General features: G+C 37.3%; 1 protein-coding gene across 1 annotated transcript; it reads left to right on the top strand.

Annotated features, from left to right (window-relative positions):
* Positions 1-5398: 5398 nt before the first annotated feature.
* On the top strand, positions 5399-13161 carry CAV2 (caveolin 2). Its single transcript, XM_010975566.3, has 3 exons — positions 5399-5670; positions 6007-6194; positions 10728-13161. The coding sequence occupies exons 1-3, from the start codon at positions 5521-5523 to the stop codon at positions 10876-10878; spliced, it is 489 nt and encodes a 162-aa protein (XP_010973868.1). The 5' UTR covers positions 5399-5520; the 3' UTR covers positions 10879-13161.
* The last annotated feature ends 13486 nt before the right edge of the window (positions 13162-26647 follow it).

Below are 26647 nucleotides of genomic sequence, written 5' to 3'. Positions count from 1 at the left end.
AAGAAAATGGAACTGTCTACCAAGGTTGCTTTTGAAATAATACATTTAATCATTTAGCAATTATTTAACTAGAGAAGAATTACCTTATCCAGACACACAACAATATCAATAGTCCTGTTTGTAATGTACTTGACAGAGTAACATCTTAAACATCTACTTTCGATCTAATCCTCTCACTATTTTGAACAAGAAATCTAGACATAAATAAGCAGTTGGCAAACAGTAAGGGCCTAACGGGGCTTCAGTGGCCCAGAAAGAATGGATATATTCACCTAAATTGCCTAATTTATTTCATGTCTTTATGTATGTAGAAATCTTCCTTTAAGTTTCATACAACCATGGAACAGAAATAGAAAAACATTCTTTTAGTAAACTCCCTGGAGACAAAATTCTTCCCAGATATTTATTGATAGGAAAATGTAATCTAAAAATTCTTCTGCCCAGCCCCTTGGCAGCCTCCCAGCCTTCCATCTGCTCCACGCAATTGGATTCCCTTTGCTCTTAACTCCCAGATGATTCTCTCAAGCATTAAAGGTCACCTAACAGACACCAAAACAGTAATTTACAAGAACCAGGTGGAAGGCATTCTGTGTTTTTGTCCTTTATTCTTCTATTAGAAATATGCAGTAAGACTAAAATTTGTTTAAAAAAAACTAACAAAACAAACAAAAAAACTTCCCATCCTTTTTTCTCTTGAATAATGCAGCCATATTATTTTTTAAATTGGCATTTACTCTAAATAAAAGTGGAATAACATTCATAAAAACAAGAATTACTAGAGAAAATAAAGGCTTCAAATTGAACTATAATAATTTTTTGTCCAAAATAAAACCCAGATTAAGAAAACTACCTCTAGGTCTTTTGTTTTGGTAACCAGTAATCTTACTGTGCACATTTCAGTCAGCATTTGAAAAACAGGTAACTATGCAGCTTTGCAGAAATATGTTCCCATTTGAATGCAGAGGAAGTTGTACTTATGAAGCGTTTAATTTGAAAGTTAGTGCTCATCAACATTTAATTAGTGCCTATTTCATGTTCTGGAAAGATAAAATTTAAAGTCCTGGGGAGATGTCTTATTTATACATACAGTATTCCAGAAATCAATGGGATACTCAAAAGATTAAACAGGAACATCCTTTACTTATGGAAAACAGGATAAAATAAATCTAAAATTAATTGTCATGCATTGTTTTGAATGAGAATGGAATGACCTATCCTCTCAGCTCTAATCATAAATATAGACTTTTCAGGAGTGTACTTTCTTCCTATTCTATTTCTAATAGCCAAGTATTCCCAAACAAAAGTTAATTCTGGAAATTCCTGTGTATGAAAAGAGGATTTTAGCCAGAGGAGGTGCTATTTGAAACAGCCAGAAGGTTAGGCTGGCACCAATTACAAACAAGCTACTGTGTCTGTCTTAATATTAATGAAAATTTCCTGGTTCATTGGCACAAGGTTAATTTTGCCCAAAACATGGACAAAAAGAAAGTGATAGATAAGAAAAAAATGAACACACTTTCATTAAATGCCATGTAACCCTGGCACCAGTCCACAAAAGTTGACTACTGAATAACTTCAATAACAGACGTTTTTATCTAATCTTTTAAACTATTTTGTAGGAGGCTGTCCTATGCATTGGGAAGGAGATAATTGGGGGGTGGGGGGGACAGGAAAAGATACACAGTTGAAGACCTGAGTAGGGAACAGGAAGTTATGCAAGAAACAATTTATGCGAAGCCCACTATCCACAAAAAGAATGACTCGTGAAAGACATGGCAAGTGTTTCCAAATTTCTCAGGCTTTTACCTTGCTGACAGCAAGCAAGTTTGGGAAGGGATGCTTAAAGGACTAGGTAAGCAACCGCCTAGCTGTTCCACTAACAAATTCATGGACTTCTCAGCTAAGGCCACCTAAAACTTGCAAAAGCTATACAGTTGCTGAAGACTGTCAAAAATTACTAAATTTTACATTTCTAAGACGGAATCAAGAAGTCCCCAATTCTCATTTTTCCAGCTATAATTATTCAAACAGTCCTAGACTTTGTAAGGAAAATGTAGGAGGCTGCAAGGTGGACAGGGCCTAGTAGTTGCTTCTTTTTGGGGTATATGTGCATCCCTCAAATAATACCAGCTTTGTATTGAAAATCTGCAGTTTAATTGATGATAATGACTTCTGAAAAATTTACAGGGAAAACAAATACCCTTAAGTTTAATTTTTAAAAGCCGCTGGAGTTTCTAATAAATTGGTTTTACAATTCTGAGAATTGCACATGAGTGTGTAAATGGACAGCTAGAGCTTAACTTTTCCCATTCACATGAAAAACTGTTTCAAGAATATCTTACCCAATGGTTCTCAGCCCAATAAAGGAGGGAAAAGGCAATTTTGTCCCAGGAGACATTTGACAATGTCTGAAAACATCTTTGGTTGTCACAACTGGGGAGCACCATTGGTATCTAATGGGTAGAAGCCAAGGATGATATGAAACATCTTGCAGCACACAAAACAGCTCCCCACAACAAAAAAAAAATGATCTAGTTCAAAATGTAAATAGTCTTGAGGTTGAGAAACTCTCATCTAATCCAAATGCTTTAAATATTTTAAACCATAATGGTAAAAAACAAAAAGTCATTATTTTCATTAATAACCAATTTGCAAAAGGTCATTTGAACAGACCTTGCCTAAAGTTGTATGCAAACTACACAGGGGGAATAAACGACACATTTGTAATTTGGAAAAAAATTAAAAACTGAAGGGAAAACAGATTTTTTATTCATAAAAGCATTCACATACAATTTTCAAGGAAATAGAAAAACAACCTTCTTTCTCTATGCTGAGAAAGGTGAAGAACCAAATAGGTATAAACTATGCTACCAATATATAATAATCTATTATCATGTTGTTATTCTTCATATATATTAATAACCATCAGAAAATCAACCTTCTTATCATGTCTTCTATGATAATAGAAAATAAACGCCACCAGTCTGGGATTTATTATGAAATTTTTTAGTCCCTGGGTTATAGGGCAATTAAAAAAATCGAGTGTGCTCAGTCACTTAGCTCCCACCTGCCTCCTCTCTTCTCCCTTTTCTGGTAGATCTCCCCCAGTTAGTGGAGACAGGATAGTATTTGCTATGGCAATCACTCTGGTTTAAACTCCTTGAGAACAACGGTAGCTAACATTTTCTAAGCATTTAGTAATAGGATAAACAAATTCATTTTTATAGCTCATCTCAAAAAAATCTTATGTATTAAAATGGTGAAATAGACAAGAATTTCATCAAAACAGGAACCCTGAACAGACCCAGTTCATGGGGGAGGTACTCAATAAAAATTTGTAAGTGAATTGTCCTCCTTTAAGCTCCATGCTAAATACAACAAATCTAGATGGGTCTCTAGAGTTTTTTTTTAACTTAGGCTTTAGAGACAGTTCTTCACAGATACCTATCACTTTACAAATGAATCTATAATCTAAGCTAGCCTGCTAAAACCATGTTAATTTCACTTTCCTTTCGGCCTCCTATCTCCACTGCCTGAAAAAATGAGCAAACTACTTGTGATAATTGCAAATGTCTTCCTAATCCCACTGGAAATGTAAATATGACCAGAGGACAAAGAATGATAAGGAAAGAAGCCCTAATGCCAGATGTTCAGTCACTGCTTAAGCCCACTGTAGCACTATGGGAATGACTTTCCTGATAATCAATATTAAGAATTTCCATAAGGATTAATGTCTTCTATTTACTTTGATAAACAGTTGTTGTGCAAAACAATTCTAGAAAAGTCCCAACTCTCAGAGTCAAGCCTGCTTTGGTGAATGGAGGAGGTAGAGAAATACAGAAAAAGCAATAAGCAGAACATCCAAGTCATCACTTTGGAATTAATTGAACATAAATAAAATTGGCAAAGAAAAGTAAGAAATGAGGGAATGGGCAAGCAGAACCAACTCTTGGAGAGCGAGGCACATGAGATTCAACCATGTAACACTACAATGTTACAATACTGCCATTCGTATGCAGCAGCAGCAGTAGGTAAACTTTCTATTTAATTATTGGAATATTGAATTTTGGCTCCAAAATATTTTTCCAGTTCAGATTCTGCTTTTTTTTTTTTTTTTTGTAATTTTTATTGTTTCAAAAATAGTATTTTCCTTTCAGAAAAAGTGATTCTTCAAATCCAGTTCACACAAGGGGATATGATATGTGTAGTGAGTTCCAGGTGCACTGTATTCAGCAATATCTACTGCGAGCCTACTATGTTTCACGTTCTGAACAAGCTGCAGGCACCCCTTCAAGTCTAGGACCCATTATTTTGCTTCTGACAGATTTTCACTGAGTCCTTCCTCCTCCAAGCACATGTCTAAGTCCACCAGATCTTAACACTTTATGAACCTGCAAGCTCCTCCCTTCTGAAAGCATTTGAGTGAGTAGTCCACAGACTGGTTCATCTACTGCAGTGTGGCTTTATGAAAGGGGTTTGTTTACATGGTTCCCACAAGGCAGTTGCAGATACAACCGCATCTTAGAGATACCTAAAATCTTTTAAGAGAAACTGATTCCAAGGAAAAATAAGTTATCACTTAGAGAGAGAGAAATTAGACGTTCCCTCATAGTTTTAAGATGCAAACCCCTATGGGCAGGAGGCTCACATACACAATTCCATATCCCTCACAGTGCCTCCAGCAGACTCACATACTCTGAGGGCACTGGGATAGCTGATGGACTTGTGGGGTTCCCCTGGCCCTTGTAGGATCGCCTGGCAATCAAGTATGTTATGGCTCCTTATCTCATAGTGCAGCAGTAACAACGCTGATGGGAAACAGGACTGTGTGTAGGGACCACGGAAGAGTTTTACTTGAATTAACTTATTTAATTCTCAAGCGACAGCGCTGTGAAGCAGGTACAATTGCTCCCATTTTATAAGGAGGCAGCTGAGGTTCTGAAAGGCTCCGTACCTTGGCCCAGGGCACACAAGGGAGAGCCAGCCGGTGATGACAGACCTTCTTACTCTATACCCCACACTGTTAAGCTGACTGCCTCCAGTAAGTCCATCATCCTTGGGTCACCCCTCTCACTCTTAGGCATCCAGTTCCGGCTGTCTTGCATGTGACCCCAGAAGCCTTCCGGCCCCTCTGTGGGCGGAATGAGGGTCCTCTTAACCAAGACACACTTCACCCACCTAGGCAGAGCCGAGATCTGCCTAATTGGGACATCCATGCCTCACCCGGCTCCCGGCCCGGGGCCCGACTGGGACCCGACCAGGGAGGGGAGGCGGGAGGTGCGGGGCGGGAGCCACCTCGCCGGCTGTGTCCGGACCCCGCCCCCTGGCCGGGCCGCGGGGCGGGACTCGGGTTGCGCTGGGCCCGGGAACAGGAGTCGGCAGCGGAAAGCGGCCGCCGCCCGGGCCGCGCAGGGCGAGGCGGGGCGGGGCCCGGCACGACGTGAAGGGGAAGCCGCGCGGGCCCGGAGCCGCGCCGCGCCGCGCCAGCCCGGCTGCAGCCACCGCGCACCAAACGCCGCGATGGGGCTGGAGACAGAGAAAGCGGACGTCCAGCTCTTCATGGACGACGACTCTTACAGCCACCACAGTGGCATCGATTACGCAGACCCCGAGAAGTTCGCGGACCTGGGCACCGACCGAGATCCCCATCGGCTCAACTCGCATCTCAAGGTGAAGTCCGGGACGGGTACTACCCTGGGCCTGATGAAGGCTCAAGCCCCTGCCACGGCCTGGGGGAAGGGGTCCCCTTCTACCCCTGCCCCAACCCCAACACCTTGCCGGTGGGTCAGACCCGCGGGGTCCAGAACCCGGATTCTACCCGTCGCAGAGTTCCTCTGAGCAGCCAGGAATTCTTAGCCAAATTCCTGTGCACCCACTGTGATCCTAAGAGAAGGTGGGGCACTTCAGCCAAGTCTTTCTTGCTTGCGTCTTCCACCCAGAGCTCTCCTGGTTCCTGGGGCGGCAGGTTGGGTGACAGTTCGGGATCCCTGTGTCTTGTCTCCGCAGGTGGGATTCGATGATGTGATTGCAGAGCCGGTGTCTACGCACTCCTTTGACCAAGTGTGGATCTGCAGCCATGCCCTCTTTGAAATCAGCAAATACGTGATCTACAAGTTCCTGACGGTGTTCCTGGCTATCCCCCTGGCCTTCGCTGCGGGAATTCTCTTTGCCACCCTCAGCTGTTTGCACATCTGGTGAGAATGGGGCACAGTAGGGTGAACAGGCTTTCTGAAACGTAGGAATGTTCTTTGCCACCTGCCCGCTGCCCTCCTCTTCTCCCAGGCTGGCTTGTAGGGGGAAGAATTCGCATCATCTCCGGATGCAGTAGCAGGAACTGGGAGGCCTTGAAAGGCACTGTGCTTTCTTAAGAATTGTAGATTGGGTTAGGAGTTTAAACAAAAGAAAGAATGTCCCTTTGTCCTCCAGCAGGATTTTCCTTCGAATGCTAAGGCCCAGCTGACTGTGGAGGTGGAGACCTGGAGGCCCTGCTTCCAGCAACAGACTGCTCTCTGATACGGCCCTGTTTTGACTTGTGCCTTGGTTTTGGGCAGGGCTCTTATTTCTCTCATCACCTTTAATTCAGTCACCACCTGTGCTCGAGGTAAAACAAAAGCGATCTCTGAGCAGAATGCCATTGACAGTATCATTGGGAAGGGATATCAGACCAGGCTAAGCAATGCTATGGAGGAACTGCTCTAATCCTGCCACTGGCAAATGGCAAGGATAAGACCAGAGAAGATGAGCAGTGTATGCAATTAAGGCAAAGGGGCTTCCAGCACAAATGAATGAAAACTTAAACAGCAGGTTAATGAAATCAGAAAGCATCCAAGTTATTTTTTCACCTATGAGGCACAATTCGGAGTGGCATCTAGTTGAATGGAAAATAAATATAGAAACCTACTGAACATCAATACAATGTTTTGAGTAATTTTATTCACACACAAAATGCATCATAAAGCTTTAAAGAACATTTTTAAGCATTAAAATTTTTTAAGGAAATGTCATATTTTACCTGGAAGTTTTGTTATTGTTTTAAAAAAATATTCACTTTACTCTGAGAGGAAGAACATTCAGATCATCCCCCAAATGGCAACAACTGCCAAGCTTGTCTTTTAGGACAGTCCTGGAGAAATGTATAACCCAAGATGCCTCCATGTCTTTTTAACCACTTTATATGATATTGCCACACCCTAATACATGCTGTGTTCTGTGTTAGAAATTATGAAATCGTTCTCCATTCCCCTTTACCATCTGAATCAGTTTCTTTAGTTGGTTAGCTAGCTATTTAGTTCAACCAAGAAAATTTATTGAGTGCTTAGTGTGTGCTGGGCACTGGGCCCAGAATGAAAAAGATGCAAGACCTGCCTTCAGCTTACTCACAGCACATCATGGCAGCTGGCTAGGTACAGAGATGGTAAACTCAGTTAAATCTGTGGAGGAGGAAAGAACTGGGAAGGATCTGTAAAGAAAAAAGAGTCTACAAAGGCTTTTAAAGGAAAAATTAAAACCCATCCAATAATCAAAGGATAAACAATAGACATCAATTTAATTTGATCACTAAAAACTGTATTGAAAGTGCCAAAAGACTGCCAGAGGAATGAAAATCTTTGCCTTTATACATGAGCAGATCCACAAAGGCCAATAGCTTATATTCTGACATTAGGACAAGAGTTTTTAAAAAGATGCCCATCGGTGCGTAAAGTTTTGGATTCCTAATGAAATAAAAACACTCAACTAACCTCTTTGTCCATTTTCTCACTTTCAAAAATGTGAAAAACACAGTATATTGTGAAATACACAGTATATTGTGAAATGTTGGCCATGAAGGTATCTGGATATATTGAGTGCCATATTTATAGTCAACAAAGCTAGGCTTTCCTAAAGCACTTGTGGAATAACTGACAACAAAAAAGTTTTCATTTACTAAATGGTGCAAAGATATAAGTAAAACTACAGTTTACCAAATGATTCTTCACTCCACCTGGCTCTCCTGAGAAGAGGAGATGTTTTTTGTGTAGTGCCTCTAACAGTGAATCATCAAACCACTTCTTTTTCAGCCACAGAAAATGTATTATTTAACTTCAGCTTGCTTTTCAAATTACATTCATGTGGAACATTAATATTTAACTATCAAATTTGTCATCAGGCAGCTGTGATTGCAAGTAGGGAAAGAACTTCAAACAAAAATGTTTAAAAATTAGTTTATACCTTGATAAAATAGATTTATCATTAATGGATTATATTCCAATGACACAGTAAGACCAGATCAAGAAGAGGCCTTATAAAAGAGCAAACTCATCTGAATAAACTCTTTTTTTGCTTTTTTCACTTTTTTCTTTCCTTCTCTTTCTTACTTTTATCCTTTCTTTCTTTCCCTTTTTTTTGGAGGAGGGGAGGTGAGGACAGGGGTTGGAGGTTATTTATTGTTTTACCAAAAGGTTGATGATCACAGCTATGAAAATATGCAGTAATAAGATTTTTGAACCACATTGCATGGTCACAATGGATACCATTTTAGATTCTTTAAACAAACAACAACAAAATACCCAGAACTCAGTCTGATGATAACTGAATCCTAGGCCAGAAATACAGGTCGTTGGGGACCAGTGAATTGGTTTGAGTCCATACCATTGTGAGACTGAGGTATCTGACATTTGGTGACCACAGATAATTGATCACAAGTGGATTATACCAAAGAAATGTGGCTTAAGCTCCTCTACCTCTACTTTTGCTGTAATACAATTCAAACAGATGGCCCAAACTGTTGGAAATGCAATAGTAGCAGTCTCACTTCCCAGAAGACTTTTTAATATGACAAATTGCTGTGACGAGGCCATCTGCATGACACTAATAGTTAATACAAAGCTAAACAAAAGTCTCAGTTCTAATGGCTTTATTATCCCATGCATGATAATTAAAGATTTATTTAAATGTTTAGTTGGTGACACTGAGCCTCAACCAAGTTTTGGGTTACCCAAATTGCCTGGCGTTTCAGAAAGGAAAATATGTGGGATGTTGAGAACACAATTTAATTTTGTTATCAGAGGATCCTCTGATCCAAAGGGAGAGAACAAAAACTTGAAGAAAATTAAATTAAAATGAGTTCACTACATCCTATGAATTGAGTCCTCAAATGTGGGGAACTGCACTTTGCTGAACTGAAAAATCCACTTTTTTCCTGTGCTTAATTCCCTCTTAGGACATGGAGATCTAAGGAGTTATGGGGAAAGAAAATTCCTCAGCCCAAAAAGAATGGAAAGTGCATTGTATTTTGAATGAAGTGGTTTTGGTTAAAAAACTTTCCAACCTAAACTTAAGTCTTGTATTATGTCAATTTGGCATTATTTTGTCATAACTGTTTTCATTATCTATTCTGACTTCAAAATAGTTCTGTTTATTATTCATTATAATGAGAACATCATATGGACATGTCAAGGATGTACAGTAACTGTTAATCCTGATAGCTGGTCTGTAAGATTTCCTGCTCTTACTTTAATTTGTAGTGATTTGCCCATGGCCACACATCAAGTAAGAAACATAATTGGGATAAGAAGTCAAATGTTGCCGTCATTCAGATTTCTACTCAACTGTTTAGCTCTGAAATGCCTAGTAATTAATTTTCTTTAAAAAATTGCTTGAAGTCTTTAGCACTTGGAACAAAACACAAGATAAATACAATCTGTGTAGACAGTCAATATGAATAATTCAGTATTCCAAAAATACCTCAATCAGACAAATGCCTGATCTTCTTTTCACTTTGGGCTAAATACAACAGACCTTTATTTAAGTCACATTTTAATGACAAACCAAGAAAATCAACCTTACTTCCTTGTGTCCACTGAAGTAAAAATAAAAATTCTATTAAAGTTCTCCAGCAATGCCTGAGAGTTCACAAATGCTTTTGTGCCCAAAGAGCAGTACTATAATAAAGGAAATTATTCAAAGGATTACAGAAAAAATTAACCAGCCTGGGGTATATGAAAATATATAGTTATCTTAAGGCATACAGAAAAAATAAATACAGAATAGTCTGGTTTTTCTTGTCTAAGAGTTCTGATGTAATTGCAGGGCTCTTTTAACTATACCACACAACCCCCTTCAGTGTGTGTAATTACTGTAAAAAATTAATAACATAAAGCATAAGAGAATGGTAATTCACCTCAGTTCAGGTATTTACTAAGGGTCAAGGATGTCCTCACTTAAAAAGCTTACATTCTAATAGGAGAGACAGAAATATAAGCATCCATTTATGATATTGTTCAGTAAACTTGAGGATTAAGAAGTTTGTTTCCATACTTTACAAGCACAAAAAAGGAGTATCCAACCCAGCCTAGTCCAACGGGGAGGGAAGTGGGATGAGACAAGAGGAAAAGCTACTAGGAAATGGAACCTCAGAGAAACAGGAAGGTTAAGGCAGGTTAGTGCTTAGAGGCAGAGATCAGGTAAATAAATTTACCATTTTGTTTATTTTTTGCTTTACTGTTTCAGGTCACCTGCTACTAATAGAAAGAATATTGGTGTTTATCATGTACATGCCTGTTTATTTTTTAAGCAATTTATCTTCTGTGCATCTTATCACAATGTGGGTCACTGTTCATTTGTTCCAAATCCTCAACTCAATTTAGGTGAATTGGGTCATTGTTATATCTTTCCCTGCATTTGCAAGAGTCAGTAGCCTTATTTGGTAATACCAATAATCCTTACTCCTCTCTCTTCCTCCATTCCAGGATCATAATGCCTTTTGTAAAGACCTGCCTAATGGTCCTGCCTTCAGTGCAGACAATATGGAAGAGTGTGACAGATGTTGTCATTGCCCCATTGTGTACAAGCGTAGGACGCAGCTTCTCTTCTGTCAGCCTGCAACTGAGCCACGACTGAATACTTAGACCCCAGGTCTGGAGATTTGGATACTGTAATACTTCTTTGTTGTTCTAACATAAAAGCACTACTGTTCTGTTCATTCCCCAACTGTTCAAATTAAGAAAGTTAATAAGATGGGCAACCCATCTAGAAATGCTTTTTGGCAGATCTTTTCATATAATGCTTTTCTAATTAAAAGCCAAGGATTTCATATCTAACTTTATAACTAGGATTATACAGTAGGTTGGCAATACTTAATTTTAAAAGACAGTTTTTGCTTTAGTCAAAGTATACATTTTATAACGACAAATCTATAATGATCAAGGGACATTTCTCTCAAATACTACAATAGTTTTGTGCACAGCTGCTCATAAAAATATGGGATTTCTTATTTTTTTTACTCTGAAAGTAGTACTTTTTAAATTACCTTTGCAGATAAAGTCATAAGGATACTTAGAGATAAAATAATACAAAGATCCCAGAAATTACAGTAACAAAAGCATACAGTGATGACAGGGGCTATTAAATATAGTAAAACAAATGTGCAAATAGATTCATGAAGATGTGTTCCTTTTTAAATAGAGTATTGTTAACCCACAGACATATTTAACAAGATGTTTCAATTTACTGTATATTTTGTACTTATTGTAAATGTTGCTCTAATCAGATTGCTTTAAAGCAATGTTATCATATTTGTTATCTTGTTGAGCTAATATATAGAAAGAGTAAATGTATCTTCCACAAGGAACTTTATTGGTGATATTGCACTGTCTTGATTATATAAGCATATGCATCTTTTTTGGTAATAGAATATAAAAGAGAGACATACAAGGCTTTTCTTTCTAACTTTTCCAGGCAAAATCCTGATATGTTTTATGACTGATGTTTATCTGACTGTGATCTTAATCCAAATCTAATTGATATTTCACTTAGGAGATGCTTTCTGTCTTGTACTTAGAAATTAAACCTGTTTTCTGCATTTCTATTAATGTTTCACTTTACCTTTAAGTAATACTGGTGCTATTTAATAACATATTACAATAAAGGCTATGTGTGACACTTAAGTACAATTTCAACTACAGTAATTCACATAGAGAGACTTTCAGAAGAGTTGTCAATTTATTGAGTCCATGCTACTGAGCTATATATATAAATTAAAAACTAACAGCTACAAACTTTCAAGATGTTATCTAGGATGAGTTTTGTTACACAGTATAAAATTATTCTTATCATTTTTTAACTGTAGAGTCCTATTTCAGTGTTATGAGTCACTGCTGTTTTAAAAAGCTCTATTCCAAAATGATAGGCATGTACAAAATATCTCTATGATGTGAGTAGTTACTACAATTTACACATCTTAAGACAGTGTAAATGGTCAAATTTCAGAATTACTTCTAGAACCCAGAAAATATTCCTTTGAATATCTTCACAGGTGGACAGCTCCTCATTCAATGAAGGTTAATTTTATTTTCCTAAAGTTCTAAGACTGGTGAATATAAAAGATAATTGAACTGGAATAATATTCAGGACCAAAGCAAATCAATGATTAAGTTATGAAACTCATATCCTTTTAAAGGTAGCTACAAAAGAGACTTTTCAAAACTGCCTTAGGCCATTATAGCATCCTTAGAAAACACTCATGATCATTAACTTAAAGCGTTACTACTCCTTTGACTAAATAGATGTTATGTTAGTTAAAAAGATCAATCAGTCTCATGACTTTATAGTTAAACTTGATTTAAGGTGTTTTAAAAAATATTTGGATATGTTGGTTGGGCAAAAGCATTTGATTAATAAAATACCTGTTTAAATAAATCATGAGTTTCTACCTTTTCAAAAAGCTGTTGGCAAGTTTTAAAGTCAAAACCTATTAACTTTTAACAAGTGGAATATGATTTCCTTATTTCTGAATCACACTGATCATTTTCAAAAAAGTTTTATTGTTATTTGACATTAATTACTTTATTTAAGACTGAAATTTTGTACCAAGTGGATCCAGGTTTCATATGCAAATATGTTGGTTCTTTTATTTTGGGGGAAGAGGTTGGTGATGATGGGACTTTCCCAGTATCCATAATAAACTTTCTAAAAACTCATAAAATGTTTTTATTGCTTTTATTATATATCAAACTAATCAATAAAGAACCTTTTCAAACTAATTTTTCCTTAGTAAAAACTCGTAATAGTTTAAAATACATGAGTTATTGCTTATTCAGGAATTTGTGAAAAAATTAGATTGGTAATTTAATTTTGTTTTCCAAGCATTTAAAGAGATTCCCAATAAACTTTTCTATCTTTTGATGAGTAGTATGGAATAGCTTGTTCATAAACCCACTATACTTCATATTATTCATAAAATAAAGTCTCTTGCTAATCCTAAATAAACTCATATTTCTGTTTTCAATTTTTTAAATAAGAAAGTAAAACAATATAAATCACATGTACTTGGATACCAGTACCATGAAGCCAGATCAGAGTCCAAAATTATTTTTGGAAAGTCAGTATGTGAAGAGTAGTTGCTGATATTGGCGTAGATTTTCTTTTTGTTAATCTGGAAAAATGACCAATCTCCAATAATAAAGCATGTGTTTTGCTTTTTAAAATGCTGTTTAAAGTTTTGAAGAATGTAAAAGGCCCTCTCTTCAATAGTTTTGTGCATCCTGTGAATTTATTTAGATGCCTTTCTTGGGAAGCTTGGACTTTAGTGGAAAAAGCCCTGCCCTCTAGGTCAGGCATCTGGATTCCTGTCTCAGCACTGCTATTACTGAAGTGTGTCATCTCCTGCAAATGGCTTAATCTCAGTGTCTCAGTTTTCTTATCTTTAATGAGAGGATTGGACTAAAGGAGCTCTCAGGAGCTTCCCATCTCAATGTTTTCTATGACTTCTGAGGATGAAGACTTGGCTAGGTATATGTAAACTGTTCTTGCTGTTCAGTCCAGGAATTTTTAAAAATCATGACTTTTCTATCAGTTAAAGGGCTGGTGTGCTATAAATACAGGAGTGAATGCATTCACTTTTTACTCTTCAGCTGATTATGAGACTGTATGTGTGGCTTTGATTCTTCATGACAGGGATTCCTAGATTTAAAACAATGCTGTCTATTATTATGACTGTTTCTCCCCAAATAATATGTTACTCTATAATTTGAATTAGTTACAATTAATTTTCTTCGTAGATTTTCCCACCAAAATCACTGGTATACCACCATAATCACTGCCATCTTCATTTTTTGCCCACCTAGTTGCCACAGTCTCCTAACTGGCCTCACTTCTAGATTCAGTATGATCTTTTCCAATCCATCTTCCCTTTCAAAAAAAAAAAAAAAAGTGATCTCATCAAGACTTCCATGTCATTCCCCTGCTTACACTGTCAATTAAATTTGATTGCTCTTAGAATAAAATCCAGACTCTACAGCAGCATTCACAAGGCTTTCACCATCAACCCATTGCTATTTTCAGTGACTCCCCTGCATCTCACTGAAGTGCCCACACTGCTCCTGTGTGCCCAGCTCTCTCCTGCCCCCATGGCAGCATCACTCTTACCCTCATGGCCTAACCCCTCCTGTTTCCAAAACTTCTCCATTTTAAGTGCCTCTTCTTTGTCTTCATATAAAACCTTGTGCAAACTCCTGTTACCACTTACCACATGGTAAAACTAACCCAGGTAACTAACCCAACAAGACTGCAGGTTAGCTCTTTGAGAACCAAAAACATGACTTCATCTTTGTTTTCTGGGATTCTGAAAGGGTGCCAAGCACTTAGTGAGGTCAATAGATATTTTTCTGAATGAACAACTACATGGATAAATAATTGAAGAAAATTTAGGATGATTGCAGAGCTGGAGTGGGAATCACATGTTAACACTATAGTTTTCTTCATTTGCAGGAGGGGTTTGAAAAGTACTGACTCTAATAAGATTTTCCTTCTAACAGTTTTCTCACTCATGAATTATTATGTTGGGAAAACCAAAATGTATGTAAAGTATATCAGTGTATTTCATCTTTTGGGGTAATGCCTGTCTTTACTCTCTATTCTCTTATCTGAAATTTATTTTTACATCTTTAGGGGTAGGAAACACTAGTACTTAGAAACCAGTTTGGAAACATTCTCTCTGGCATTTTAGAATGTTGTTATTTCTTTTACTGTCCTATTTCCCATTTTGAAATTTATAGTACTAAAACATTGTTTTTGCAGAGCTTTACATTTTAGAAAACACAGTCCCATACATTATCTTATTTGAATACAGGACAAGCTAAATAGCATAGTGGAGAAATCATATAAATAATGGCTCAGTTTCTTTAGCTTGCAACTTTGTCATTTTTGAATGTTTACTTAAGAAAACAAGAGCTTTAAGAATTTTTACAAGGTTACATATTACTTTAAGATAAAAAAGTAGGTAGTGCTGCAATGAAAAATTATCACCACTAATGCAATTTACCATAAGTCAAGATTTTGTATATGTCCTTCATTCAAGGGATATATATGTGTGTAGGGAGGACGAAAGAAGGAACTGAAGGAGGGAAGAGTAGAGGATAAGGATATACTAGATATTCAGGTTATAGTTTTTAGGAATAAAAATAACTTGGGCTTCTGTATCTAAGCATCCCAATTTCTTCTCCCTATTTACCCGCAAAGAACCAAATGAACCAAAGAAGGCACTTTGTTGTATTTTTAAATCATTTTTGTACACACTTCTCAGCTTTTTTCTTCAGACGATACCTGACCTGCCGCCACTGGAACCTCACACTTTGATGATTATTAGGTGAAATACATCTGTGGGTGGGGTAACATATGCATCTATTAGCAGGCATCCATTACTTCAATGTGAATGGATGATCAGAGAAGGGGATACTGAAAACTATGTAAGGGACCAGAACGCGAGAGCCTTGAGCTGAGCGCCACTTGAAAGCATCCTACACTGACTAAAAGACAAGCCACCAAGAGAAAGTCAGGACAGAAAAGGGAAAACAGAGGCTCCAATGGCACAATCTTCACCCTTCACAGTTTCACTTTTGGACACCTCTGCCTAAATCCCTAGTGAAAAAGGGAATGGAAATTGAATGGGGGTGGAGGGATTTGAGGTCAGCTAAGACCATAAAGGAAAATTCCTTATATCTTATAGAATGAAAAGGGCCCTTGGAGGTGCTTAAGGGCCCTGCTAGAACCCTATGTCCTAAAGACAATGATAGAAGAGCAAAAGTTAAAATGAAAATTGTACTACCACTTGTGATCATCTGTCTCTCTCCTACCTCATCTCTCTGTGCTGTTGACTGCTGCAGTGTATCTGTAGCAAAGAAAGAAGACTATGCAGCAGTCAGAGAAATCAGAGGACACCACTTCAACAATTATCCAAAAATAGGACAGACACCTATCTGCCTGTTCTTGGACGTGTTAGGTCATTCAGCTTAGCTGAACAGCTGGAGAAGTTGTTTTGCCATTATAGGAAAAGGTAGGGGTGGAGAATGATGAGAGGAAGGAAGAGACATGACTCAGAGTGGGAAATAGCACGTAACCAAGCACAAATATTTCTCCCAGACACAAATGGATCAGGAAGAGACAGGAACAACAGGTCATCTTTGGAGCATTCTTTTCTCTCCCCACTTCTGAGTAGCTTGTCATCGAGCACCTACCCGTAACAAAAGGGGAGAGAAGGGCAGGAGGCAGGACCTGCCTCTCTAACTGAATGGCACACCGGTTCCAGACAACTGCTGGCTCAGCTAACTGGGACAGTGAAACAAGGAGTCATTTGGAAAGTTGTAGGGATAAACACACCATTTACCAGAGAGGGAGGTGGCAAGGATAACATGTTTCTTTTACTGAGAAGGAAATTGGTTAGAATCCTTCATGCATTATAACAGTGGGAGAATTCTGATCTCTGGTACAAATAATAACATTTCCATTTGTTGAGCATTTATTACTTGCTGGCATTTATTTAATCTGCGCAATAACCCTATGATGTGGGTTCTATTATCATCTTCATTTTTCAGATAAGGAAACTGATGCCCTGAAGTTGAATTTTCCCAAGATCACATAAGATTCAGGATTTAAGCCAAGAGAATCTGACACCAGAGTTCAGGCTCTTAATCTTTTTAGAGAGTATCTGCTATTTCTAGTCTTGAGCATGACTGTTCTAATGATTTGTTCTCCCTTCAACTGAAATCTTTTTCATTCATCATTCAGCCATGTCACCTTTCCTGCTCTGAGAAGCACCTTTTTTTTTTTTCCTTTCTCCCATAAATAAAGTCAGTTTAAAGTCCTCAGTGTTGAGAGCTTCCCACAAGATTGTATTTAGGCTCCGTGTACCTCCTCCTTTTAATCCTTGAGCCTTCCCCCAGCCCTATTCCCTACTTTGCTGAGCACATCCTTTCCCTGTATGATCTTTGCCCTAGGCCCAAACATTCCAGCTAACGTCAGAAAAATATTTTTCAAATGTCATTATTCCCATGTAAGTATCATAAAATTGTACTACCTTTAACAAAGACTGTCTTAATATGCATAAAAAACACAATGATGATCTTTCTCCTCAATGCTAAACACTTAGATATATAAAATATTAATAATTACAGTAATAATTTATATTTATACTAAGCTTATACCTTTCTAGATAGGGGCCATATTTTATATCTCTCTTCATTTGGTTGGAAATTTCTTCAGTTTGTATATGTTTTAATATGCTATCCAATCCTACCATCAGTTGTTTTACCTTGGAAATCTCAGGGGAAACCACATATAAATTTGTTTCTCTCCTATAGGAGACTTGCTTATGACGAGTTTTCAAAAGCAGAAAGACTAGATTGGAGCATACGTTCATACCAGTGGCTTGGTTGTATACTGTCATACTGCTTTTCAGTAGGTTTGTACAATTTATAATTGCTATTCATTATCAGCATTTGTGCATATATATGCATGTCAATAAAATCATACATATATGCATTTGTTACTAAGGTACTAGGTGGTGTTATTGAATAATATTACAGTATTCCATTTTGCAAATATAAAAATTTAACAAACATTTTTCTACAGTGATAATGAGTATTGTGATACCCACACTCATTTTTTTTCCCCTAATTTTTCATTCACCTCTAATATAGCAGTCTGTGCTTTGCAATAACCGTTATGCTGGACCCCTATAGGCATAGCGTTTATACTTCCCAGTACCGGCAATGGTGAGCAAAGAGCCATCCACCCTTCGCTTCCTTCCCTCTTTCTCCTCCCTGCTCTCATCCTCCAGTGAACTGAATACTTTAGATGACTTTGAAGGGTGAAGGTTTACAACGTTTTGCTATAAGACAAAGAAAAACTCAATGGATCACACAGTCTGCAAAGGCGAACATTTTTACGTACGTATTTTCTCACAAAGCGGTAGCAGTAAGTTAATCACTATCAGAATAGGAGCAATATTGAAAATGAGAAATCATGACACTGGAATACATAAAAAGAAGCATAAGATGCAGCTAAGCTTTTCTCCCTAGTTTATATATGACCTTGCTGAGGCAGTCACAAGAACAGCACACATTATTTAGGGATGAGTAATATAAACAAGGTGAAAATCTCCACAGTATCTAGCATATTCAATCAGTTTCATGGAATCTTCCATGTGTAGGAGCCAAGTGGGTAGAAGGGGCGGACAAGGGCCATGATTAATGCATTGGAAACAAAAGAACCAAAAAAATCACTTGTTACCATGTAAAAGAAACAAGTGAGCAATCAACTGAATTATTTATATATGTTTTATTTAGACAAGAGTAAGATCCTATGATGATAGAAAATTTGAAAATAGACCCCTGAAAGAGTCAGAATTGCTGATGTTATTTGTTCTAAAGGTGACTAAAGGGCCATATAAAACATGAAAAATATTGTACAGAGAATGATTTTATTAAAAAAAATTTTTTTTTCAGAGAGAGAGAACGCCTAAGAGCAGTTATCTTAAGTGAAAAAAGTGAATTAGAGTAGACACACACAAAAAGAATTGTGGTCATAAACATACTCAAACAGGGGAAATGGCAAAAAGAAGACTGTAAAGTATTTTTCCTGGAAGAACTCTGGGAATGATGAGACAGATCAGATGCAGGCAGTCTTCATGCCACATGATGAATTAGGGGTTCATTTAAAGATTTCCATGATTTTTTGATTCTTAGAGTTGAAGAAATATTCAGAATTGGAAAGGAAAATCCTTCTAGTCTTAAAACCTTCAATTAAGTCAGCAAAGCATGACATGCTCATAGCATGATATGCAGGATGGATATGGGCTACTTTGAAGCTGTCCTTAAGAAGCTGCTTTGTCTTCTTGTAAAGTTAATAGGGCATTTGTTGCCTCAGCTCTTGCTACAGCCAATACCTTTTGGGTATGGCTAATGGGAGATTTCAATACAGCTCAATTCCTTTTGTAGCAAAAACAAACACAAAAACAAATTAAAAAAAAAAAAAAAAAAGACCATCTTGGCTGCTGCCCAGTTTGTATTCTTGATTTCATATTCTAAAAAGCCTTCAGTTTATAGAAAAAGAAAGAACTGCCAGTTCCCTGCAAGCAACTTGTCCAACTTAGCCTGTAGGGTTCCCCCTTAAGTGATGCTTCCTTCAATTTGCTTACAGATATTTTTTAAGAGTACGTTACTTCCTTTTCAGAGTTGGGATTCCCTGTAAGTCATCCAAGCAGCCATTTTACTGCTCTTCCCATGATGATGTGGTATGTACAGGCTCTTTTATGCATGTATTTGTGGAGGTTTTTTTTTCATTCGTGGTTCTTATATAGGAGAGGGTTTTCTTTTTTTCTTTTTTTAACTTTTGTTTGCTGGCATAACTTCTGCCTTTTAAAATGCCTTCAAAGAATACGCATTTTCAAGGTTCTCCTTTATGGCTGCTTTTCAGAGTTTAATATGCATACAAATAACCTGGAGATCTTGTTAAAATTCAGTTTCTGATCCAGTAAGTTTAGAATTGGGCCTGAGATTCTGATTTACAACAAGCTCCCAGCTGATGCTAATGATGATGCTAATGCTGATGCTGCAGATCTCTTGACCACACTTTGAGTAGCAAGGCCTTAGTAATTAGCTTGAATAAGACATGGAGATAGGTGAAAATGAAGTAGCTGCAGACAGAGAAAAGAAGAAACTGACAGGGATTATTTGTTTGGCCCTCTGAAAAGATTCTGCAGTCTGTCCCATAACTATAATCTTCCACACTTGTCTTTAAAACATATTCACATTCCCTCTGAAGTTAAGCTCAGTTGATTGACAGCAAAGCCGGCAGTGCAAAATTAAACCCATCCTCCAGTATGTACAAAAGCTGATGTTACAGTCACAGATTTCCCCTGGAATTAGTTAAAAAAAAACAAACTCAACATATAATTGTAAGAAAGTAAAGTTTTCTATTAAAAACCAGGCCACTTAATAAATGGTCAAATTGAACTTATATTTACTTTTTGGAGAGTGAAACACTTTGTGATTAAGCATCCTTGCCTCAAAGGAAGTGGTTGTAAAGAAAAATTTCTCCCAGGTAAAAGCAACTCCTGGTAAATAGTTTATTTACTAGGGAAAGGGCCAAAAGGAAAGAGAGTTTCCTCTGTTTAATAATGGAGCTCTGACAAAGCCAGATGGATTGATTACAAAACAAAGGGCTTTTGTAAAGGACTCCTCCCAAATATTTACATTACCTTAAGAAAAACATGGAAGTTTTATATCTCCTTATAATTTCATGGTAGAATTCAGGGGCTAAGACTATTTTTATTCTTTACCATTTCATTATAGTTAAAATAGAATTTTTAAATTAATTATTTGTTAAAGTAAAATATGGAGTGTTCCTTTTTTCATTTTTTAAATATATTTTACTGAAGTATATAGTGTTCTAATATGCTGTTTTAACACTCTATTAGTATACTATAAATGGTAAATATCTCAGATATATATTATATTATATCATATCATATCATACCATATCATATCATATTGCATTTATATATATTGCATTTTGTTGTTCTCTTAGGTTTTCTGAGAGTTAGTCACATTTTGGATAAGATTTATGGAGTTTCCATATTTCTAAAGGGTGGTCATAATTTTGTTTCACTTGAATAGGAGGAAATGTAGTCATTGTCCACATATCTAAATATTCTACTTCTCTCAACTAGATGTAATTTAGTAATCTGGCTCAAAACTTGACTCCAATTTTTCTGAAAAACAGCTATGTCCAAGCCTGATACTAAACATTTTCAGTCTTACATTAGCTAGGGCTATAATTAGCATTACTTTTATTATTGATATAAATCCACCTAGATGAAAAAAATGAGCCAAACATTTTACCTCTCATTTCATGCTTTCTGAATACATTATCCCTTGATTATATTCATGTTTGGACTAAGACTTCCTATTACATACTTCACCAATTTTAGTTAGGATACAGACAAGAATTGTACTTTTCTACACAGGATTTGCTACTCAAATCTTTCCCCAAAATTAAACTTATTTCATTAACACAAATTAACTAATCAGACTGATTTGGTCTTGAACAAAGATCTGATAAGAAAATTATATAGTAAACTGATATAGTAAAAGCTAAAGGTTAAAGATATTATTCCACTATTAATATTTTGAGCTAATTAGAAGGATGGAAGCCTTAACATAAGGCTATTGATGAAATATACATATCGGAAGAAGTTCTAAAATTATATATTTGGAATTTGAATATGAAAGTTTGTTATAATTCAGAAATACCAGGTAGATTTTAAGGGATATTACTGGCAAAATCTTACCAGGATTATTTTTCTTTCATTTTTATTGAGATATAATTGACATACAGTACTGTATAAGTTTAAGGTATATACCATAATGATTTGACTTACATACATCATGAAATGATTATCCCAATAAGTTTAGTGAACACTCATCATTTCATACAGATACAAAATTAAAGAAATAGAAAAAAATTTTCCTTGTGATGAGAACTGTTTGGATTTACTCTCTAAACAACTTTCACATATAACATACATCAGTGTTAATTATATTTATCATGTTGTTTATTTTATCCCTATTACTCATTTATCTTATAACTGTAAGTTTGTATCTTTTGACTACCTTCATCTAATTCCCAAGGGAAAGAGGAAAATAGTGAATGATGACACTTTTGAAATGTTTACTGATGTTCTCTTCTGGATGCCCATGAAGACTTCCCCTACCCCACCCACCACCATACCTAGGGAAGGATTATTACAGCAGAAGAGCAGAGATAAGGAGAGTTAAGGCTTCTCTTAATTCCAAAAGCTTTGGTCCTGAGGGGATTCAGGGCATTAAAAATGGTTGGATGATATATGAGCACGGCTTCCTGCTCAAGGGAGAGGAAATTGGGGAAATAAGCAAAATGATTTTTGACACATATGCATCCCTAGCACGGGCCCAGCTAAGTTTTAAGGGAGGATCTAAGAGCAGAGGTACTTGTTTCTCCCGTTCATTGATAAGGCTCATGGAGATAGCAACCTTTAAGAGTTCCTCTGCACCACGGCAGGACATTTATTCTGTTCTTTACACCACATTTGCCACGGGAGGCTCTGTTGTGCTGCATCAGATCTGCCCAATCAGATTCATCAGACTTGCACAGAGCCCCAAGAAAAGGACAGAAGTAGCAAAAAGTGTCTCTAGCCCTAAGGGTCATACTGAATGAAGAGATTGTAGCAGTGTCCTGAATGGACCGATGACTGAGAACAGACAGGATGATGTACCTATCAGCAGATCCAAATGTACAACTAAGGAAGAGACTCTCCTCCACAGATCCACACCAAGATTCCTTGGCAGTAAGCCCCTTGAATTCAGATGCAATAAAACCTCAAAAAAATGGAAGAAACTAGAAATTAATTGAGATAAAGTTTCTGCCACCTGAAGGAATGGGGGTTTAGAAAAGAAATTAAATAGAAGAAGTTACATCTCACAAGGGACTTCAATAGTATCCATGTTTTCTACTTAAAAATTTTTGATGCAAACCAGACAAAACAAAATTATTTGATTGAGCTGATGGTAGGTGTTCATTGCACTATTTGGTGTATCTTAAATATTTGAACTATTTTACAATAAAAATACTGTAAAAGACAATACATTTATTCCAATCCTGAATCTGCAGATTGACATTTACTTCCTTTATCCTTGCATCTGTTATGATTTAGGCAGTATCCTCTGTGCCTTATATGCATCATCTCATTGAATGGTCACAGCACCCCTCTTAGATAGATGCCAATTGTATTTTTCATTTTACAAAGAAAGAAAGTAAAGTTAATTTAAAGAAACGGTATGAAAAGAATATTTCCTTAGCCACCTTGGTCAGAAAGATTTTTAAGACTTAGAAATAGTTGTTTGTCTTTTTTTAAAGAAAATAAATAGAAAAAAAATCATTTAAGAGAGTCAAAATGAAAAGACCTAAACTGAGAAAAATTCCAGTGAGGACTTTAAGCTAGAAAAGGGACAGGAAGGGACTGGGTGATGAGGCAAAGTTTTCCTCTAGAAAGCCATTTCTTTCCTTGTATAAAATGGGAGGTATAGAAGAAGATATGGGCAGGTATGGGAGGAAGGCCTGAATGGGATCTGGAGGATGGGGGCGATTAGCAGAAAGTATGCAAGGTAGTGGTGGTGAAAACAGGGTAAATACTCAGCTGAAGCATAGACCGTAAAAATACTGACATTTATGTACTTTTATATAAATAGTCACTGCTCTAAAATGCACTCCCTCCCCTCTTGTCCTTCTCCCAGGAGCCCCTAACCTCCCAATAAGCCAGCAGCTAGCCAGCAGAATTCTAAGGCACAGCTCCAGAGTTGTGACCCAAACCTGGAATGACTGTGACTGCTTGGTGGTTCTGCCATACTGGTTATTAAATTGTTTTTCTTTTTTAATTTATGTATATATTTTTATTGAAGTAGAGTCATTTTACAATGTTATGTAAATTGTATTTATATCACACCTAATAATAACATCTATTATAATCCAACATATACTTCCTTTTTTGAACTTGTCTACAAAACTTGGCAAATTTGAGCAGTCTCAACCTTCTGAGTGCTGGGCAAGCTGGGAAAGATGACAGATGCTAAAAACTCTCATATCATTATAAGTTGTCAAACCTTAGACTCCTAATCCTGGAGTAAGATTTAGATGAAGCCAACTGAGAGTATGAAGAGAACCTAGGGTGGTGGGGATGGGAAGATGAAGCTATGCTGGGGGTCAAGGAGCCTAGAGAAGGAGATGAGATGCAAAAGGCAATGAACTTCACAGTCTTGCCTTGAGCAGGCCCTCACTACACTACTACACTACTTAAGAATCCCATGCCCCATAAGTTAACAGGTGCTATAGTTATTTATCAACTTTAAAATGTTTCATTGCCCTATAAAACTCCTTAAAAACAAACCATTTTCATGTATTTAAACTTCAGTTGACTTATTTCAAAGATGGCTGGTCTGATGATCTGTGTCCCTTTTAGCTCTATATTTTTAGTAACATATAATACATGAGCTGATCTTTAAGGCTGCTTCTTTAAAAAAAAAAAAGAAAGAAAATAGAGGGCAAATGAGTTGCCATCTACCCTTTAGTAAATGATTTGGAGAAGTTATTAACTTGCCTCTAAACCTAAACCTAAAGTTATCTGTGTGGGCATCAAAGAAAAAATATATATATATATTTTATATCATCTATTAATTTCAAAATTTGTACTCTACTAACAATGTTCTACTTCATCTTTTCTTTATATCTTAGAAAGCTGGATGGAGCCACTTAACCAAATCAGCTATTATAACCAGAATAAGATCTGTTTCTCTTTGTTACCAGCTTCTTGTTGGGGCAGGTTAATGAAGAGTTTGTGGTTTTTCCTCTCATTAGAAATCCATTTTGGCATTGACAACACTTCACTGATCATTATGATTCTGGGTGCTGCCACTGACTTTGGGGTGGACTTCCCCAGTGAGGCTGCTTTCCCTCCTTTGAGTGCTAGTTAAGCATTCACTCACAGGCCTCCCCACAAAGTCCATTCCTTGCTGGAATGCAGGACATGCTGTCTCCCTGTTCCTGTTGACTTTTTTTCACAGTCAAGATTACTCATCGCAGCTGAAGACTGAATAACAATAGATGGGAAACAGCTTCCACATTTTTCCATAGAACATAACCCAACTGCTTTGCAGCCAACATTTATGAAGGAAGTGTTAGAGAAGAGGCAATCTTTCAGCAATCATCAGAGGTAGACTAGGCACTACACACACATTAAGCCTGACACCACCCTTTTTGAGAATATCGTGTTTGTTAACATGCAATCTGTTCAAAACATTTAGAAATGCAATTTACCAAAAGTAAAATTAAGAAAACCCAACTTTGGTAAGATCTTTAGTATTCTAACAATGACTATCCAGCATAATTAAAGCTATGTCAACATTTGTAACCTTTTCCCTGCCATATAATTGAAATTGATCTTTTCTTCAAAAATTGTATTGCCTTTTTGCTGTCAACAAATACAAAAGCCTGTGCTTTGTCATTCTCTTATATGTCTTGTCTTATCTCCACCTAGATAATCAATTCTAAGAGTTTTATCCTCTGTTTCCTTCTCCTCTTCCTTTTGTAGCCATCCCCATGTTCCCTTAGACAGCCAGTATTTTTAATGTATCCTGTGCCCTTTCAGGTATATTCCCAGCTTTTTAAAGTCATAATTTGACTTTTGATTGCACGTGGTACCTAATATAAAATGCCCTTTCCATTTTTGGATAGTGAATTTCCTTATCATTGCCCCAAAGTAAAATGACAGATAATTGCTCAATTCATCTTGTGAATTTGCTTATGAGCTTGGTTTATAATAAGATAAAGAGAGAAGCCCCCAATTTAGGAATGGATAAAATATTTTAATTGCTAATAACTTTTAAAAAATTCTAATCAATTACTAGAAAAACTAAGTCTCCTCTAATTCCCAGCTGAGCATATTTTTTAAAATGAATCTTCTCTGGTAACCTTGAAACTCCAATTAACTATTTGTACAATTGTAAATTTTTTACATATTTTGTAAATATGGCATAACCTGTTGACACAAATTTCCTTTGTTCCAGAAAAAAATCAGTAATAAAATTACAGAAAAGTTAAACACTTGTATTTTTTATTTCAAAGCATTTGAGAGACATTTCAGGAGCAGCTGGGAAACGTTAAATTCTGCATGCCTGCTTACCTAAGTTTCCATCCACACAGACTAGATGTAAACCAGTGTCACCAAAAGCACACTACACTCAGGCAACCACAGATTCTTTCCGTGCGTATAGATTTGAAATGCACCTAAAGGTTTCCGGTCATTTTTCATCCCTTCCTCTGTGAAACAGAGAGATATCTGTGCCTTAGGCAGCTATCGAAAGTAGGCGATGGGAAGAAACGGCTTAGAATGGGGCAGAATTATTTCTGAAGCTCGGATGCCCATACTGGGCATCTCTGCAGGCGCGTCGATTCCCTACACTCCCAACCCTGGTGGGATGATGCACTACGAAAACATTCGCTCTCCCCAGGACGCCTCATAGTGGCTTATAGCTGGGAAAATGTTGCCCCAGGTTTAAAATATCTGCCTAAGCGGCCCAGCGCGGGTGAAATGCTTTCTCATTGCTCTTTGCTCCCTGCGGGCGCTCCCCGCCCTCTGCTGCCAGAACCTTGGGGATGTGCCTAGACCCGGCACAGCGCACATCCCGGCCAACCGCGAGCAGAACAAACCCTTGGCGGACAGCCAGGAGGCTCCCTCCCAGCCGCCGCCCCCCCACCCCCGCCACCCTACCCCCGCCAAAGCCTTTTTTTTCCCCCTTCATAC

The sequence above is a fragment of the Camelus dromedarius genome, chromosome 7 (assembly GCF_036321535.1).
Source record: "Camelus dromedarius isolate mCamDro1 chromosome 7, mCamDro1.pat, whole genome shotgun sequence".
Classification (NCBI taxonomy): Eukaryota; Metazoa; Chordata; class Mammalia; order Artiodactyla; family Camelidae; genus Camelus; species Camelus dromedarius.
The sequence above is the reverse complement of the archived record's forward strand: the minus strand, read 5'-3'. Positions and strand labels throughout refer to the sequence as shown.

Bases quoted from the DNA above. Each gene is read 5' to 3' on its own strand.
- CAV2 (XM_010975566.3), top strand. From the start codon at position 5,521: ATGGGGCTGGAGACAGAGAAAGCGGACGTCCAGCTCTTCATGGACGAC. The intron at 5,671-6,006 runs GTGAAGTCCGGG...TTGTCTCCGCAG, and splicing joins GGCTCAACTCGCATCTCAAG to GTGGGATTCGATGATGTGAT. The intron at 6,195-10,727 runs GTGAGAATGGGG...CCTCCATTCCAG, and splicing joins CTCAGCTGTTTGCACATCTG to GATCATAATGCCTTTTGTAA.